The sequence below is a fragment of the Siniperca chuatsi genome, linkage group LG11 (genome assembly GCF_020085105.1).
Source record: "Siniperca chuatsi isolate FFG_IHB_CAS linkage group LG11, ASM2008510v1, whole genome shotgun sequence".
NCBI classification, from domain to species: Eukaryota; Metazoa; Chordata; class Actinopteri; order Centrarchiformes; family Sinipercidae; genus Siniperca; species Siniperca chuatsi.
The window spans coordinates 5,086,807-5,105,352 of NC_058052.1; the positions used below are offsets into that span (position 1 = coordinate 5,086,807).

General features: G+C 40.0%; 1 protein-coding gene across 2 annotated transcripts in view; it reads right to left on the reverse strand.

Moving 5' to 3' along the window:
• Window positions 1–399: 399 nt before the first annotated feature.
• The window catches only part of bcl11aa (BAF chromatin remodeling complex subunit BCL11A a), a 57,155-nt gene continuing 39,008 nt past the window's right edge, over window positions 400–18,546 (reverse strand). For both annotated transcript variants that reach the window (XM_044215176.1, XM_044215175.1), the window contains exon 3: window positions 400–6,243. In XM_044215176.1, the coding sequence (XP_044071111.1) occupies window positions 3,992–6,243 (2,252 nt within the window). In that variant the 3' untranslated portion in view covers window positions 400–3,991. The remainder of the gene's footprint in view (window positions 6,244–18,546) is intronic.

Genomic DNA, 18,546 nt, shown 5'->3' on the forward strand with positions numbered 1-18,546 from the left:
TTATCAAGTACATATAGTACAGGGCTAGGGTGAGGTTGGGGGCGGAAAGCTGAGTTCATTGGGTGCAATCAACGCCTCAATAGGGCCTCAATTAAGAAAACGCCCTGCGCAGGTCACCACTGACACCTAAAACACACACACATATACACACTAAACTAAATGTCTGTACGCGCTGACTTGTAAAAGCACTTCCATTTGAAGTGATATATGAGAAATAAACATTTTCATAAAAAACGTAAGAAAAAAAGGTAATGATAATCATAAGAAGGTGACAGCTGTGCAGTTGCAGAAAAACGATACCAATGGGCTCGAGAGTTGGGGGTAATTTTTTCACACACATACTCATGCACACACACTTGAGATAACTTGACACACACTGGAGATAAGCGACAAGTGCCATTATACTTTCATTTTTTTTATTAATTGTTTTTCGATAAAGGGACAAAATGGGTGTGTGAACAGGATTATGCAGACATCTGCCAGAAAACACAGACAGTGGTTTTCCCAATACAACTGAACAGAGACCCCAAACAAGTACAACAAAAATTTAAGAGCTAGGTTTGTTCAATGACCATTGGCCACCATTACAAAAGAAAAAAAAATCAAAATTATATTATAACCAAAAAGATAAAAGAAAAGGAAAGGAAACCAAAAATAATGATCCATTCCATGTCTCTGTTTTGAACAGAGCATATAGGTAATAATAAATAGTAACTCCCATAGTAAAAGATAAAGTTCAAGTTCAAGTTACAACAAACAGCTCTCAGAAGAGGAATAGAAAAGGCTGATAACAAAATATTCCGCATTGCCATTTACAAAAAAGTCTCAACTCAAGCAGGCTTCTCCACGTCCCTCGGGTCATTTTTAAATATGCTTTGCATATGAAAGTATACCCAATCTAAATATAAAGCACCATTTAGTATTTGGCAATGAAAAAAAACTGCAAAACATTTAATTTCTTTTTAAATGTATTTATTTTGACGCTTTTTTTCGTAATCCATGTACTGCATATGATTTTTTTCCTCTCTTCTTGATGTTGGAATGTAGTCAGGTGGGAGGGGTGAGAGAGACAGAAGCACACAACAGAACAGGCCGACGTCAGCTTGCATTACTGCATACAAGAATGGCAGCAGGGGGGAAGGAGGTCCGAACCAAAAACTAAAGAAGATATGTACAACCACCTCTGTGGACCGGAAACAGAGCGACGGCCATCTGATGGCCCGCGACGCCTCCCAATGCCACATACTTTAGCTGCTTTTTTATGGGGTTTTTCCTTTTATTTCTTTAAACATACAAATAATTTGCACTATATTATCCTGCCAAATTAAAAAAATATACCGTGGCAGCTTGGGATTTTTTTTCCACTACCAAAAAAAGGTATGGTAAATACCTTTAGAGAGAACAAGCAACAGTTAAAAATACGAGCCTCAATATAAATACTATAGTGCCTACTCTAAGTGAACATTGAATTCAAATACAATTCTAGAAATACAGAAAAAGTAGACCATAAATGTGTTTAAGCATAGGAATCGACATGAGTGTGCATTTTCCTATATTTTAAGTTCTTTATTATATATTCATATATAATCTTAATCCTTTCCCCAATGCAAATTGTATTTCAACCTGAAGAGCTGTGAAGAACCAAGGCAAAATAAAATACAAAACCATCACAGAATTTTTTTGTTTGTTTTTTCGCCTTTTTTTTATCATTTCATATATACTGTGATCGGAGTCTTGAACACCACCAAGACGCTGAGTAAAAGAGAAACGACAACAAAACTTAAATACAGTTTCCCCTTAAAGATAGTGGAGTGTTATTTGCAAAAACGTTTATTTTCATATCTATAATTAAAGGAAGATTTATACAAAAACAGATTCTTGCAGTGTAAGTAACAAGATTTGAGTGCCTGTTGTCTAGCCAGCAAGGTCTATAGATTATTCAAGTGTAGATGACAATAAAGTCACAATAGAGCTCCTTAAAAAATGTGGATGTTTGGCACTGCTGTGGCCATTGAGAGCTGCATCCATTTTGCGACCATGTAGGAGCACTGGTTACTTATTCAACTCACGTCAAACCATTTAATTTACAGACCTTGCCGACAGGGTGAATTTTCAGCCCAGACTAAGCACTGGGGTTTCTAGGGGTAACAAACTGACAAATGGTCAAAGGTGAAACGGCAAGGGTACAAAGGTCAAAGTTCATGAGGCTGGAGTTGCTTGTGACAGATTATGTGTCTCATCTTTTACTGCTTTTAACAATGGGACCCTCGTCATCTGACAGCATTTCAACGTTTTCCCCTTCAGCGTAAACTTGTAAACTGGGAAAATTGAAACAGTGCACTTCATCACCTATAAATGACAATCTAGCTTTTAGACTCAACCCATGTACCAACATTGCATCAGTGTGGGAAAATGCAAGTGAGATGTTGGTATCTACCCTCCGGCAGAGTGACAAGTGCTATACTATGAACAGCTTGAATGAAACTCAACAAGGAAAAAAACTCTCCTTTTGGGTTAAAAAGCAACAGCAAACAAAAAAATGTGCCCTGCATTAGCCTACGCATACTGATTAAAATTATCGCATTTCACTCTTTTCAAGAGCCCTGGAGTACAGATATTTTTTTGCAATTCTTTCTTTCTTTTATTCTACAACTCATAGTTAATGACCCTGTTTTGGTACTAGAAATGTAAAAATGTGAAAGAGATCACCTCTGATCCCCGTAAATACGTACGTAGCTTCCAGTTCTGTGTAGGTTTCTGTCTGTCTAGCTTGTAGTTATTTCAATGCTTTAAAATAAAGTTAGCCTCACTTGGAGCTCATATATTACTTTATGCATTGTTCCACACACTGACATATTGAAGCAGCGTTGTAGGTTTGTGCTAACGCAGATACATGACACTTCTCAGCCATGCGCTGTATCCCTATGTATGAAGTTCAGGATTGTACATTACAGATTACCATTATCTCAAAAGTACCTCCTTACCAGAAACAAAACTACAAATAATTCAGATATACACAATACTGCTTGTACCATGCTTGCCATGAAATCCACATATTAAAGATAGCCTATTGAACATGTAATAGGTAGCTAAATGATGATTAACAAGAACTCTCTGATCATCATGAGTTGTCACAGTCCATTTGAGCAGCCAGGTGCTTGATGCAAGGACCTTTCCTGGGTGGCTTAAACCTTCTAGCTTTATCTAATGTGACCCCAAACTTATACCAGATAAGATTATGGCCAATGCAGTCTTGAGATATCAAAGGCACTCTTTCTTATTCTACCAAATGATAGTACAAATTGAATTCTTAGCACACCCTTGTCGTTTTGAAAGAAATTTTTAGGCTGTTGTTACTTTCAGTTTAGTTATCAAGCCAATGCATGATTTTTTTTTTAACCCTGTGTGAACATGGCATCTTTTAGAAAGATCCGGATAAGTGCATTTCCAGGGTTGTAAGAAGAGGGTCAAATCAAAGACTGTTCACTTTCCATGTTACAAAACAAAACTGTACATGATATGTGTTACAGAATGTATGCAGCATGGATGTATCTTTCTTGTCTTTTCTCTTTTTGAAGAATAAAAAGAAAAAACAGAACAAGATAAAAACAGCAACACATTTACTCAACAACTAACCAACCAGGGACAAATTCTTTTCTTTTTTTGATTAGCAAAAACATACTATGCATGCTGACTAATTCTTAAAATGGAAAAGGAAAACTAAAAAAAAAATAGTACACAACATGTAAATTATTGCACAAGAGAAAGGCTCGAAGATTTGCGTCAATGCAAGAGTATTGCCCCGATACAGATCATGCATTCAATGGGTAATGGAAACGGGGTGTGCTGGTGCAGAGCACATGGTCTTAAGCTTCCACCAGACTGGCGAAAGTGGAGTGTTAGGGTTGGGGCAAATCTACAAGGGGCTCGGAATAAACAGGAGACTAATGGCGGACATAGCTGCGGGGAAAAGGTCCCATAGTTCGGCCTTCTACTCTGACTTTATTTCGGTACTCAAAGGACGGTCACTGTGCCATTTTTTCATGTGTTTCTCCAAGGTACTGTAGACACTGAAGGGCATCTGACAAATTTCACACTTGTACACGTCTTTGCCCACCTGACCGTGGGTCTTCATGTGGCGAGTAAGTTTGGAGCTCTGGGCACAAGCATAATTGCACAGCTCACACTTGTATGGTCTCTCTCCTGTGTGGCTGCGCCGGTGCACTGTCAGGTTACTGCAGTTCTTGAACACCTTGCCACAATACTCACAAGTATCACTCCTGCGGCCGTCCTTGGAGCTAGGTCGCCCAGGACCCCCGAGGTGTGGTGTGCTGCCCCCACTACCTGTGCCACTGCGGCCTGACATTCCGCCATCTAGTTCGCCCGGAGGGGTTGAGAAACGCAGACTGCCATTCTCTGAAGAATGCTCGGACGAAGAGGCAAAGGGCGATTGTCTGGAATCCCCAAAGTTCAGAAAAGGGTCCTTGAGTTGTCGAGAGGCGGCATAGCCTGCCAGCCACTGGGAGTAGACATTTTCTGTGTTAGGGATTGTGGGAGTGGGCAAATCAAACTCCTTTTCCAGCTTGATGCGTTTGGAGAATGGACTGAGTGGACTGGGGCTACCCAGAAGCAGTTTCTTAGAGAGGCCAACAGACGCAGATTCGTTCGGGGATGCTCCCCGCCCATTAACTGTCGAGACAGAGCCCTCCTCCCCACGATCCGTTTCCAACACAGAGTCCCCGTCACACATCTCACGATTGCGGTGATGGTCTCGGTTGAGGTGGTGGTGAAGGTGGTTCTCCTGGGCCATGGCATTCCGTTTGTGTGCGTTGAGGGCTTCGCTGAAGTGCTGCATGCTAGCGGCCAGACCCATCCCCTGCATCACTTCAGGCAGTGAGCGAGGGATGGACCCCTCATCAGCGACTCCTCCCAGTCGGCTTCCTATACCACCGTTGTTTTCATGCTGACGTGCTGCTTCAAGGTTCAAACCAAAGTGATAACTGTTGTTGTTTCTTCTGGATGACCTCTCTCCATTCTGCTCTTCTTCCTCCTCTCCCTCCTCTTCCTCCTCCTCCTCCTCTTCTTCCTCCTCTTCTTCCTCTTCTTCTTCCTCCTCTTCTTCCTCCTCCTCCTCCCCATTCTCACGTAGCATGCGGTCATTCTCACTTTTCAGCTTGGCCACCACTGACTTAAGGGCATTGCTTGCACTGCCAATGTGCTCGCTGGTGCCAGGCTCTGGAGAGGAGGCTGTTGAGAGCCCGTCTTCTGACTTGCCTGTGTTTGGAGAGGAGGATTTGTGCATGTGTGTCTTCATGTGACGTTTCAGTTTGCTAGCCTGTGTACAAGCATGATCACACAGGTGACATTTGTACGGCTTCTCTCCTGTGTGGCTGCGCCGATGCACTATTAGATTACTCTGAAACTTGAAGGCCTTGCCACAAAACTCACAACACTTTGATTTTAAGGGGGTGGTGGTGGAGGAGGGTGTTGCCCCTGCTGAAGGGAGAGGGGTAGGAGGAGTAGTCTGAGAACCCACAGGTGACTGCATGGAGCCTGGAAGGGGGGGTGGGGTGGCAAGATATGGAGGTTTACTGCCTCCTGCACCTCCTGTGCTTCCACTTCCTCCTCCTGTCTGGAATGGCTGGAGCAAGCGTTGCATGGGGCTGGGCCGGCTGGGGGATAGTGGGGGAGTGGACCCTGAGGTGTTGCCCGCCAGCTCTCGTAGCCGCCGTGAGAAGTCCATTGTCGGAGGGGGGTCCAGGGGCAGAGGAGGATTGAGGCGCAGCACCCTGTCAAAGGCACTCGGGTGGTGGGCTGCCAGCACCAGCTCCTCTGGGCTCAGGTGGTGGGGGTCCAGGTGGTTCCTTGGAGGGGGGCTGAAAAGGGGTGGCGTGGGAGGGAAACGCTGATGATGGCCCCCACCAGCAGTGCCACCAGTACCAACTCCACCCCCTGCTCCGATGCTGTCCCTTCCACCTGAGCCTGAGCCAGGAATGCGGAGGAGGTTGAAGGGGCTTGCATCAGGAGGCAGATGGAGGCCGTGAAGAGGAGGCTGAGAAGGGCAGTCTGCACCACCACCCAGGGAGGAAGGCCCACCCATGCGTGGGGTGAGAGGGCTGCCATGTTCACTTTCCAGGTAGATACGGAAGCCGTGGGTGTTCTGAGCATGCTGCAGCAAGAACCAGGCACTGCCGTACGACTGCTTACATGTAGTGCAGGTATAGGTGGTCGGCTCCTCCTTACCTGTTGTAACAAAGAAGAAAGAGTAAGGTTAGGAGGAATTTTTACTGGAAAAATCGATTAAACACCTTTAATTTCATTCACACTTTGGCATGTTAGGCATTACTGTATGAATCAGCCAATATTAGAGTATGTTAAGCTGTAAAGACTTTAATTTCAGTTTTCATTAAAGAAAAATCAAGGATTTTCAAATGCTGCAATGCTGCAATGCTATTCATTTCGAAACATTCCAACAGTTGTACATAAACAGTACGGTGTACAGAATGAAATCCATGAAGGACAACTCTGTTCAACTTGGCTGAACCAATCTTTTATTTAAACCTTAGGCCTAACTGTTACAGCTTTTAAAAATGGTCGGCACATGGTGTTGAGGGCTTTGCAAGTACAACAGTAGATCTTATTGAGGTCATGCCCCACATGAGTAGCATGTGAGAAGTAGTATGTGAGTGTGTGTGTATGCATTTGTTCTTCTCCCAGACTGCTCTGGGACATAATTTCTCCCTTTAGACTGAATGTGAGTCCTCCATTGTCAGCAGGAGAACAAAGAAACAGGGCTATCCCAGTGGACTACCACTTCCCACTGATCTACCAAAACAGAGGCCTGCTGAAAAACACGCACACACACACATGCAGGAGGGGCAAAAGAGAAGAATCCTTTAGACTTTTACATTACTGCTTTCTCATTTCTGTAGCAACAGCATCATAATACATAAAAAATATATATAATATCTGACAAACCAGGAATTGTTTTTCTAATATAGCTGAGAAAAGGTTATGACTGATGATTTATTGTTTCAAGGTAGAACCCAATCAGTAAATACCATCTCAGAAATGATTTCTTATTTTGGCAATAAAAGAATGAAAATCTACTGTATGCAAGTTTATTCATGTACAGTCATATTCCCTTATGTACTGTGACTCAGAGGCCTCCCTTTATACATAGGCTTACCCTACTTCATTCAACAATGGGCTGCTCCCGTGTTATTGCCACAATAATTCTTACATTGTAAAGATTATGTTCATAGATGCTTTAGGAATAATCGTATTGGGTGCCTGTGCTATTGGAGAAGGCAAATCATATGCAGCGCCTTTCATATCAAAGCAAGTGGTTTGGTTGGCTACATGTCCATATCAAGATAATAACAGATACAGGCAACAATACTAGGTTAGGCAGCTAGCAAGTATGATATTTTAAAGTGATCCAATACCTTCATAAAAAAATATTAAGTCAAATAAATTGCATTAAACAGAAATAGCTAAATTAGACATAATCAGTGCAAGTGCATTCCCTAGAAATAACCACAGTGCACAGTGGCTTTCTAACCTGATGCACAGCAGATGTAACACTTATTATTCCAAAAAGAGACTTGACTCTTGACTCTTGACCAAAGACGTGAGTCTTGACTTGAACTCTAGCTCAAAGACTTGAAACTTGACTTGGACTTGCATAAAATGACTTGTGAAGATCTCTGGCCCACACACACTAAAACATATTAAAAAATAGTTTATTAACCAAGTACTTTCACTTGATTAGGTTTGTCAAATGGTCATTTTAACTTTTCCTTGAGCAATTTTTTATGGGAGTAATTGTACTTTTTCTTGGGTAAAGATTTTCAGTACTGTACCCACCACTGAATGCACATACACACTCCCAATTCACGCAGACAGAATAGAACACCCCAGCTGCCTGAGGAAAGTAAAACAGTAGGAGTGTAAAAACATTTAGGCTCCAACTGAAGAGGAAAAACAACCCCTTCAGTCTGCCTCAAAGCTTCTTCCCTCAGTGAAGCATGCAGTCACTTTGAGAGGAACATTTAAAACAATAACTGCCTTTGAATAGCCTCAGCAATGCTGACCTGTGGTGGGACCCACAGTGCATGTGTAATCTCATTAGGGAACCAAACGGACAGCCATCAGCTCGTTTACAAGATTAGATGACAGACAAACCCCCATCGCTGCCATTCAGAGTCTTCCACTATTAAGCTCAGTGAAAAGTGGGTACATTTGACGAAGTGAACAAGCAGAGATATACATTCATACATGAATACACAAATGGATATACACACAATCAAACAAGAAGTTTAGACATTTATGTCACATTCCGGGCATTTAGCTGACACTCTTGACTATCACCATCAACAATGCAAATGAACCAAGGTTGAAAGTTAAGGACTTGCAACATTCTTGTGACCATACATGAGTAAAGAGCTACAAAAAGGACATAAGAGCTGAGAACAATTATTTAAGGGCAAAATGCTGCTGTGAAGGAAGGCCACTCTGGAATTTTGATAGACACTTGTTGATCAGTTTTCTATACTAACAAAAGCATTTACAATACATGGGCATATGCTTACATACATAGTAAACCCTATAGCAGGTATATCAGGAGAACCCAGAAATGTATTCATTTGTCCATTAATGACTACCAAAAATTATCACCAAATATATCTTAATGCATCAAGTTTGTAGAAAAATATAAAATTTTAAATCTTTGTGAAAATGAAAAGTTACTGTTTTTGGTGTGGATAGAAATACTGTTATTTATGGAATAACAACCACAACAATTATATCAACATCCAACAATGTCAAAAGTTGCCATACATAATGAAATGAAAGATGCTGTAATATTATTGCAATCAGAATAAACAGGTGTCATTCTAGGGGTCATAATATTGATGCTAATTATCTCAGATTTTTTGGTAAAAAGCTATTTTGCTGTTTGTTGTGAACAATAAATTAGAAAACATCCCATTAACATGTAAACAGGTAAAGTGGATTGTAAAAATACACACAAATTGGGATGTATTACCTGCTAATTACTGGCAGAACCAATATGACAATTTAGCAGTGATAGTAAAAGGATGTCATGGTTTACATGGAAGCTTTTATACATCTGCACACTGCAATTTACCTTTAACAACCAGAAAGAGAACGTCAAAGAGGTTGTAGTGGAAAAAAATTATTCAACACATGCAAAGGTAACATTTGTGTATGCGCTTGTGAGTGTGTGTGTCTATTTAAAAGAGACGTAATTTTCCTCACGTTATGGGACTTACTTCACAACATACACACACACTAGTTTAAATTGATAATGAAGTGTGAAAGAATAGTGTGTTGTTGTAAACTAGAGATGTGAATGTGTTCAAGTCCTGTCTGTCTATGCATTTCAGTGTGTAGGGGAACATTCTTTCATTTTCCGCCTTCTTTTTGACCGTCCCTCCCTTTCTCCCTATCTCTCTATTTCTGTACACACACACTTATCCCACATGACCAACAGTTTGGAAAGGCAGCTAAATTATGGATCATTAAAATCGGCACAAATTACCACTAATTGTGGCCACCTGCATAGGATGTAACCTGTGAATATCATTTGCATTATCAGGACCAGGGATGCTTTATTCGTTTATTCATCTTTTTTCCTCTGGTTGAATCACTCTAATCCTGGACACTGACAGTATTGACAATAACACTGCACTTTTTCCCCTTTGGTTGAATCTGGATATGGGTTATCTTTTGGGTACACATTACATTTCATGTGGGAACCATCATTTATCCAGCATGGGGGCAGTCCTTTCCTTCATTGACCAGATACGTGGTGTGGGATCTGCCTTTCTTTTTCTTGAAATGCAGTCACATTTCCAATCAGTAGTTTTGAACATAAAACATGTTTCTCTCCCTAAGGTGACAGACTGACATCTGCAAACTAAACAAGTCAAGCAAACATTTGTTGCACGGCAATGTGTAGAGGGCATAACATAATTTCCCTGAGAAAAGAAATTATGTTTTTGCTGTGCATATGTACACATTGTACACATTTTGTTGCACATGTATTTACAAGAGTTTACAATAGTGGTGCAGGACATTATATCAGAATCTATTCAAAGTCAAAATGGTGGAAATTGAGGCAGTCACTCTAAGAGTCGCAATATAAAAAGGAAGTTGGTATTGCAAGCACCCTAAAAGATTCCTCTCAGGGGCATTGCAGTGGGGGAAATAATTAACTAACTAACAATGTAAGAAGCCCAGAATAAGTATATTATTATTGGTGTTTGCTGAAATAGTTTGACAGACTATTTTCTAAAATAATATTGAAACCTCTCAGCAGCCCTTCCTCCTCTGAAAGGTGAACATGGTTTAATACAGTAATTCCCAAACTGGGGTTGGGACCCCTACAAGGGGTTACAAAGTAAATCTGAAGAATCACAAGATTATTAATAGGATAGGAAAGCAGATAAATAACATATTTCTGCTACACAAAATTCTGTTCATGTTTTATACTTACCTCTAATCTTTGTTTTTGTTTTGTTTTTTGTCTTGTGAATCACTGGATAATTTTAGGCATTTCAGGCCTTTTAAAATGTATTCAAAAGTCATTCTTTGGTTGAACTGGTCACACCTTGTAGACATGTGCAAATAGTGGCAGGAGGTAACAAGTAATTTTGATTAAAGAGGTCATAAGCCAAAATGGTTGTGAAACATTGATTCACTCTTGCAATTGCAAAGGAAAAAACAGTTTGTCTCCAAATGTGTAATTGTGCTGATTCGGATATTCTAAGACTCCAAGCACTCCAAGAAAACTTCCTGGAAATTGAGTCCTAAAAATGTATAAGTACCTGAAGTGATTCAGTTATTTATACATGCATGAAAATGTATGTATTAAAAGGGTGAGGCTGCATATGCACAGGGCCCAGATTCAACTAAATCTGCTTCACCCGTCAATTGAATTGAATACTGTCAATTGATGAAAATTAGGCTTGTGAGGTTTGTACAATGTAAAATGTTCACATCACAATGATAATACAGAGTAAAAGAAGGATTTGTGTTTTCAGACAAAGATGTGGGCAAAATATTGAGCAAAACAAGTGCAAGGCACAATAGTGTAACTCTTACAGCTAATAAGCTCCTTTTTGACTCGTAGCTCAGACTTGTCTGCACACTGATTGAAACTGTAAGGTTAATGGATTTTAGAGTAGGCGACTGCTCCACTCTGTCTCTCTGTAATATACTCCCATCAGCCACTTCATTAGGCAAACTCTCCACCACTGGGAGGTAGAAAAATGAAGTGAGAAAGCAGAATGGAGAACGGGAGATGAAGACAGATAGAGTCCGAGAAAGGGAAAGAAAGAGATGAGAGAGGAGTAATCCATCTGGTTTAAGTTTAGATAGAAGTGACAAATATCTGCTGCAACTTTTAAGTTTGGATACAGCAGGAATGTTAAGGAAGAAAGAGGAAGAGAAGAGAAAGGAGGGAGGGAAGATGGGGGTAAATAATAGCAACCGGTTCTTAACCTGGGGTAAATTTTAAAGCCATATAGGCACTAGTGAGACTCCAGAGAACAACACACGCACGGTTTCAGAAATGTCCTAACACTCAATACCAGCCATGCTACAGTGACAAGCACAGGCATTAAACCCTATTAAGCCAAGGGCATTGCCTGGACACTTATGTGGTGCTAGATGGGAGAGGGAGGCAGTGAGGCAGCTTGGCTCATGTTTCACGACTCCTGTGTGTGTGTGTGTGTGTGTGTGTGTGTGTGTGTGTGTGTGTGAGTGAGTGAGAGAGAGTGTGTGTGCAGCCTCTTCCCCTGGCTCTATCCATCCCTCTCAAAAGGAAGTGTAGCACTGGCTATCAAAGGAGCTGAAATAAAGCCAGTGCACCAAACTGACGAGACACACTGTACATCCAGAAAAGGGGATGTGTTCAGGCCAAAATGCACTGAAAGCGTCAAACACATTTTTAAATGCATCAAACCATATCAATGACCAAATGCACACTTAAGTTTCTTGATGAGTGTCATCATGCCTTAACCAAAAAATTTAAACTTTTTATTTATTTATTCATTTTTTGCTGTAATGAACGATTTTCTCTTTTACATATTCTTGATTTCAAAATGTCTTTCATCAACTGTGTTGCACCTTAAACTTGTCGTGCTAGCCAGTGTTGTTTTATATAAAGAGCAACTACAATAAAGTTTACAGAGTTCATGTCACAATGAAACATATTGTGAAAATGCCAGTGCCTTGATGCATCAAACATTGTCCTGCAGGTCATAATAGCACAACAATGTAAAACGATACACCTCAAAAGTCACTTTTTTGCTTTAACAGTTCACTGACAAAGATACCCTCTTCTTCACATAGTCTAAAAGAGTTCTTCTAGGGTGACAGAAATTATATTTTCTGCATCCAAGTTGCTGCATCCACTGTCTGTTTTGGGGTATATCAGGCTTGTTTGTGGTACTATATGGAACTGTAAATCTAAGACGGTAGCACATAAGGCCAGCAACACATTTACATTATAGAAATTCTCTTTAATGAATCTACCTCAGAACGTCAGCCTCCATAACAGTCTGTTTTTCAGCCAGTCATTCTGTCCTGTAAATTAGCTGGACTGCCACCATTACATCCCTTTCTGACCAGCTGAGAAATAAAAATGGATGCCAGGTCTTGGCTACCAGCTAGGACAGATCTACTACTATCTTACTGGCCTAATATACATTTTATCAATCTCTACATTCTCAATTTGTTGCCCTTTTATTGTCTATCCCTTGTGATAATGTCTCTCTTTAACTTCCTTATTTTTATCTCTCTACCCTCCCTCTATGTCCTATCTCTTCTCTTCCATCCTACTTTCTTCGTACTATATAGGACTGTCTCCTTTACAGCCCTCACTCCCTGACTCCTCCATCCTCTCCCCCTCACTTTCCACCCATCGTTGGCTCTCCGGTGGTGTCCTTGGCTGGGTCCACCTCTGGGTGAGATGATAGTAATTGAGGTAATGGAACATCGCTGAAACAGGATTAGGTACGCATACTGGGAGTGAGGGACAATGTCCCTTAATACAATTTGGGATTTCTATCTGAGCCTCAGGCTTTCAGGATCTGCTGCTTATATTTACATCTGGGCATCACCGCTCACCCCTGATCACCTCCTGCTTTACCTTAAAGGGGTACCAGGACATTTCACTAGAAAACAGTTTTAAGGTAGCAAAAGAACAAATGCAATGACTTTATTCCTATCATGCTTGGTCAAAAAAGAAGATCCACTCAAATTGTTGTAATAGTCCTTTAAAATAAGACAATTTAACAGGAATTGGACAATAATAAGTCATAAGCACTACAATATCATAACCATATTTGAACTATCAGTATTAATTTTACTGTGAAACACGAAACAGTTAAGGTAGTTAAAGGGCAAATGCAATGTTTTTTCTTTATATACCTGGTCAAACAGAATGAAATCCCACTGAAGTGGTTGTAATATTTCTTTAAAATAAGGAAAAATACCAGAAGTTCACAGAATGTCATATGGGCAATAATCTCATGATCATACTTGACAGTAATTACAATGGGAAAATGGGTGAAATAATATGAATGTAATCATTGTGTGATAATGAGTTCTGTTCATGTCTGTTTCCCCCTCACTTCCCTCTTCCTCTTTTATAATCCATATGTATTTTCACTGACACATATAACTGCTTGCTGATCAGAGCTCATACTCATATCTCATAACTCCCATTATACATTTATACTGTAAATGATACACTGCCCTACTCAAATAAAATCTCTTTCATGATTCTGGGAGTAAGCCATACCAGTGAAAATGATTTTCGAATGGTTTCTGCAGGACATGGACATTATCGACCCTACTGTCATAACCCAGCCTTCCTCCCTGCCTCCCTCCATCCTCCCTCCATCATCACTCACTTAAGTGCAACAGTTGTGGCTTTCTGCAGTCAGTTATACTGCCCAAAAGAACTTAACCATGTTATTGTCATGTGAAAATCTTGTTACCCAAAGTATGGGTCTTTTCATGTTTTAATTTCAGAACTGCATGTTCTTGTTTGAGCTGGGGGAATTTAATGACTTTGGGCATATATATGAAACCATTTAAAAACCTTGTTGGTTAAACTCAAAAACACATGGTGGCCAAGTTAAAAAACAAGGCTGTTATGAAATCTGGGCTACCGATAAAAATAAGAACATTGTTGCATACTTGGGTGGCATCCTATTAAATTGTCAAAATTCCTGTAATTGCTATTTTGGCATCATAAACTGTCATACCAATGTACTGGAATAAATTCTACAACAACTTCCAGTGAGGTCCAGAAAGAAGGGATCTGCACTATCCTCCTCTCTCCCAATTATTTTCCCCCTATATGCACAAGCTTTCTTGCTAACTGGACAGCGAACAATTGGAATGCAAACAGTGGCAGCTGGTGTCCTGTCCGCTCACCAAAGGGAGTGATGCAGTCAAATAATAACATGACAGCAATTGCTCAAAAAGGCGGTGCTCTGCTTGGAAGGAAATCAGTCTCTATTACTGGCTACAAGTCGCCGGCTAGATCAAAGCAACTTCCTCAAACACTGCAGTTACAAGTATGCCAGTCATGATGCTAAGAATGGTTATGTAATCATAAAAGGGGGTGAACTAACTACAGAAACTACCTTACAATATGTGAATAAGGCGAAGCGATCAGTATTCCTTGTCCTGCAGTCACACTGCATTCTGAACTATTTGTCGACCTTCCCTTGAGAAGGCTCTCCTTCTTTGACAAATGAAGACGCTTCATTTCTGCATCCCATAAATGTTCAGTGGTGTTTATATCTGCTGGCCTTTGACCTCATCTAGGTGTTCAAGAAACCATTCTTGGCGATGTTATTAGATGGCATTATGAGGGAACAGTGAGAAGATGAAGATCTCAGCATGCTTCAAACAAAGTCATTTTCTAATGAGTATAATGGTGTATGAAGACCGCTTTTCAACAGCAAAGTCATGGGGAGCTGCTTTTGACAAGTTTTGTAACGTTCTGAGGCAGGCAATCCAACAAGCAAGTCTATGTTATCCAGTGATTGGCCAGGTATACAGAGGTGTGAAAGTAGAGAGGGATTTAACTTATCTTTTAAGCTTTCATTGTTTACACAAGTACTTCATCACTTTTAGTGTGTAAAGCCAAATGTAACACCAAGAATGCTTTCAAGGAGAGAAAGTTTGCGCCAATATCCGCAATTGTATGATTCATTGATTCAAGACTACAAAGACACTCAAAAGACAGTTCTTCTGTCTCTTTCTTGGAGAGAAATCAGGAAGGCAGTGTGCAGGGGTGGTTTCTTTTTAAAACTGTACTTTTACTTTTTATTCAAGTATTTTTTGGGCCAGTAAGCTACTTTTAACTTCACTACATTTGCCATTTATACCTTTGTGCGCCCTGATAGCTCACCTGGTAGAGCGCGCACCCTATGTCCTTTGCTGTTATCCCCACTCTCTCTCTCCCACATTTCCTGTCTCTCAGCTGTTCCTATCAAATAAAGGCAAAAAGCCCTAAAAAATAATCTAAAAAAATACCATTATACATTCATTACAACTAGTCTGTTATCTACTATGCATTTTGCTACATTAACCGAAATGAGCTATGCACAAGACATGCACTTGTGCCAGATATTAATGAGCTGGGCAAATGCAAAAATTGAAAAAAATCAGGCTAATACCTTTTCAATTTACGGTTTGGTTGTTCTACTAATGCAATTAAAATCCAGTAACCGCACACTATGCCACAGGTGGCCGTGTTGGAAAGCAGCCTGCATCATCCTTTCACTGACAGAAATACTTTCACTTACCATTAATGGCATATTAAAAGCCTATTTATTCTAAGCAGAAAATATGTAGGCTATAAAATGTATAAACATCAGTCAGATGATCACGATCATCATGATGGACTGATATTGGTATATTAACATAATCCACGCGTTGTGCAAAGCATAGCTTTCTTTTAATGGAAATTATTTCTTTTCTCTAATTCGCATTGATTGCATTTTGTCTTATAGCGATGCCCGACAGTGAATTAAATAGAATGTCGCCGGTGAAACTGATCTTGGCTTTCAGTCAGTAGGCTACCAGTTGATATTTATTCAGGAAACAATTTTTGAGAAGCAAATATGGGTGGGTAAAACAGTCCTGTTGGACTTTACGCGCGACACAGGCCTCCCTTTATATATAGGCTTCTTCACATTGTAAAGATTATGTTCATAGATGCTTTAGGAATAATCATATTGTATTGGGTGCCTGTGCTATTGGAGAAGGCAAATCATATGCAGCACCCTTCATATCAATGCAGGTGGTTTGGTTGGCTACATGTCAGTAATCAAAATAACAGCAGATACACAGGCAACAATACTAGGTTAGGCATCTAGCAAGTATATTTTAAAGTGATCTTATCAATACCTTCATGAAAAAAAAAAAGTAAAACTGTATTAAAAACAGAAATAGCTAAATTAGAGATCATCAACATGCAAAGCAAAGTGCATTCCCTAGAAATAACCATGTTGCACAGTGGCTTTCTAACCTGATACATAGAGTATGTAACACTTATTATTCCAAAAAGAGACTTAAGACTTTCTCTTGACCCAAGACTTGACTTGCATAAAATTACTTGTATAAAATGACTTGTGAAGATCTCTGGCTCGCACACACTAAACAATATCAAACAAAGTAACTTGTACTTTGAGTAGTTTGACCAAGTAATTTTATACTTTTGCTTTGAGTAGGTTTGTCAAATGGTCATTTTTACTTGAGCATTATCGTTTGCCCCCTTTTTTTTTTTTTTTATAAAAATGAGTAATTTTACTTGAGTAAAGATTTTCAGTACTCTACCCACCACTGGCAGTGTGATGCAGAAAGGTTATGACAGCAGGCTTTTCACCCTGAATTTGAGTGTGGCCATTCGAAACAAGTATAATCACTTTTGCCTTTAGACAGTCTCAGATACTTTGTACAATCTAGTTTGTTACTGAACCCTTAAGGTACACTGTTGTCGTATGTGCTGTGTAGTGGTATGTGGGTGCAGATGACCAGGAAGTGGTATGAGGTGAAGTAGCCAGATGGCTACAGTGTTTATTGGGGTTGATGGTTTACAGGCAGGTACAGGCAGACAGACCGGTAGGCAAACAGTGCATCAAACAGGCAAAAGGCAGATAGGTACCGGCTGGTAGTAGTGGAAACAGGGAAGTGAGTCCAAGGTGGCAAAACAGTTCAAATAGGGAGCAGGCAAGTTACAAAATCCAGGATCCAGCCAAGGTCGAAGGGAGACAAAGAATCCAAAAACAGAACTCATGGTAAAACTGCCGGGGAACTGGGCACTGGAACCAGGTACAACAAAAACATGCACCAAACGGCGACACACACAAAGGTCAGGAACACTCACTAGACAGGAACAAAACTCAAGACAGGCACAACACCATGTGTAACAACGATGACCCAACACTGAACAAAGACAGAGACATGGACTAAATATCCTATGGGAGGTGAAACAATGAGACACAGGTGCAAACAATCAAGGAAGGGCCAACAATCAAAACTGGAGGGAAAACAAAGACAGGAAGTAAAACTACATGACACACAAGGGAAGGAACACACTACAAAATAAAACAGGAAATGAAAAACCTTAAACTACCACAACTGTGGGCTGTAAGATGTAATTAAATTAGAGTAGATGCAATTTGAGGGCTACTGTATTCACCTAGAAATAATCACTGTGTATGTTTACATTTGTGTTAGTATCCCTGAGTCTTGTTTTGATCATATTTGGGATTTGATGTTTACATGGAACATAGAGGAACCTGTTTTTCCATCTCCCTGTTTGTATGATTATAATGATACAGGTTTATGATTATTTGCATCTGTCAAGCATTTGTTTGACTTCTCAACATCTAAGCAACTCTTTGCCACTGTCATGCATGCTCATATCTTGTTTATCTGGTTAATCTGGTTTTTGGAATATCCTGTTTAACTGGCTTCTTGGACATGGCTCCATTTACCACTCTCTGTCAGATTTGACTTCATCTTATCACTCATCTTAACGAAAGATAAGAGTCAATTTATGATCTAAATGATCTCAAAGACGCTCCTGTGCAGAGTATCTATCGGAGTATTCTAGCTAGCATGTTTTGGTCAAAAGTGGTATTAGGGCTTATCTAGGTTTCTACAACCAAGCAATTCTTAAACAAATATACAGGTTATTAAAAACTCTTGACCAGGATACTAGCATGCATGTTGGAAACTGAAAGGCCTGAATGTATCTGAAAACATCTTGACCTGTTCTGTGAAGTAAAGACTGAAACTCTAGAAACTCAAAAAACTATTTTTCATCTTTAAAGGGAAGTAGTTTAATTGATTTTAAAGTTGTCATATATATGGCTATTGAATATCAAGGTGAAAATCAAAAATACTGTCACTGGTAAAACCCATATTAGTTTAACTTACAATATCTCCAAACAACTTTTGTAAATAGAAGCCTCCAGGCCTGACAAT